This window comes from Amphimedon queenslandica, unplaced genomic scaffold (assembly GCF_000090795.2).
Source record: "Amphimedon queenslandica unplaced genomic scaffold, v1.1 AMPQUscaffold_6575_Cont21468, whole genome shotgun sequence".
Lineage (NCBI taxonomy): Eukaryota > Metazoa > Porifera > Demospongiae > Haplosclerida > Niphatidae > Amphimedon > Amphimedon queenslandica.
In genome coordinates, this window is record NW_003553135.1 from 1 (window position 1) to 1899 (window position 1899).

Below are 1899 nucleotides of genomic sequence, written 5' to 3' on the forward strand. Positions count from 1 at the left end.
ATACAGAAATAAAAATAGAAAAAATATAAAAATAAAAAACAAATAAAAAACAGTCAATGAGATATTATAACTAATCACTCACTTTCCTGACATTGATCCCCAGAGTAACCCAATGGGCAGACACAAGAGTAAGTGAGATCACTAGAGACACAAGAGCCGCCATTTTGACAGGGAGAATGAGAGCAGGGATCAACCTGACACTGAATGACGCCTCTGCTTGATATCACAGCACCTAAACCAAAGCTATTGACCTAGAGAAAATAATACAGAAATTAACATGGAAATAAATTGATAATAAACATACATGTACATGTAATTAAATTGATAAAAAAATTTAGTGTCCAGTAGAATGTTTTATGCTGTAGTCCGCATGTATAGTACATGCATACATATAAATTTGTCATTTGCCACCTAGTCTATGTCCATCTGTATCATTGTTACTAATTGAAAAGCTGTACTAACTACTATACACTGTATATATGTATACTAACACAAAAATACTAATTATTATATTCTGCAACCTAAAACTAATCACAAAGCATGTACATGTACTTACATGCATATATGTAACACTATAAATATAATAAACAGAATATTAGGTCTTACTCTAAGAGTAGCAGTATCCACACAGCCAGTGAGACCCACATGAGACCCAGCATTAGGTGATACCTGATACCCTCCCACACCCCCTGCCCCTCCTCCTATGTACAAATTACCGACAGGGTTAAGCAATCCAGCGAAACCAGGTGAACTACCATTAGTACTGACACCGTCAACGACCAGTATCCCATCTTTCCTCACTCTATTGACGGTGACACTGGTCCACTGGTTTAATGGTATAACGGATGAGCTCGCTATAATGGCTACGCCGGAGCCAAGGTCATAGCGTAGTTGGATTCTTCCACTGACAAGAGAGAGGGAGAGGAAGTCACGAGTCGTGGAGACGTCACCAATGTAAAGGATCAACCCATTTGATGAGGTGGGATGGAAGGAGAGGGAGATACTGGTAGTGAGTGAGATTGGAGCAGGAGAAGAATATTCCTGGTAGGAGGTTCGGTTGAATGATGGAGTACTGACTTGCAGCACTAATGACAGAGATAGAGATGCAATTAATATGTACAAAAAGTAATATTAATACATGCAGAAATGTACGTGTTTATGTACATGTACATGCATATTGTATGTGAGTAATAGTAATATTGTTAAGTGAGCTAAACAGCATGAGCTTCATGAGCTGACAAGCACTACAATACAGTACATGGCATTTGGAGCAACTTTTAAAATTCATAAAAAATTCAAATTTGATCAGAATCAGCTCAAATTTTCTATGCAACATAAAAACATGTATATGCATCAGGAAAAATTATAAAAATTGAGAATTATCTCCTCTTTATTTTTGGTGAAATTTGGCCGATCACACTGTACTATAGTACAGGGACTTTAGCCTGATTTTTGAGCAACTTTATAAATTCATAAAAAATCCAAATTTGATTGGAACCAGCTCAAACTTTCTACGCAACATAAGTACATGTATATGTATCAAAAAATGCTATAAAAATTGAGAATTTTCTACTTTTCATTTTTGGCAAAATTTGGCCAAAATCCCTGTACTATAGTACAGGGACTTTTGCCCAATTTTGGAGCAATTTTAAAAATTCACAAAAAATCTAAATTTGAATGAAATCAATTTCAACTTTCTACGCAACGTAAAAACATGTATATGTATCAGGAAAAATTATAAAAATGGAAAAATCTCTACTTTTCATTTTTGGCAAAATGCAATATAACAATTGTAATGTACGGTAATAGTTACTGATATCATAAGTTCATTGTACTTACTTTCATTGCAATTATCGCCACCAAATCCAAGAGGACACAGACAATTATAACCTCCTTCAG

At 35.1% G+C, this 1899-nt stretch overlaps 1 protein-coding gene across 1 annotated transcript; it reads right to left on the bottom strand.

Moving 5' to 3' along the window:
• Positions 1-82: 82 nt before the first annotated feature.
• Positions 83-1893, bottom strand: LOC109592009 (agrin-like; the record flags this gene model as incomplete). The annotated part of the gene is made up of 3 exons (XM_020007587.1): positions 1840-1893; positions 607-1085; positions 83-251 (listed from the first exon to the last, which is right to left on the bottom strand). Coding segments are annotated over exons 1-3 (649 nt in total), but the record flags the coding sequence as incomplete, so codon positions are not given.
• Positions 1894-1899: the final 6 nt, after the last annotated feature.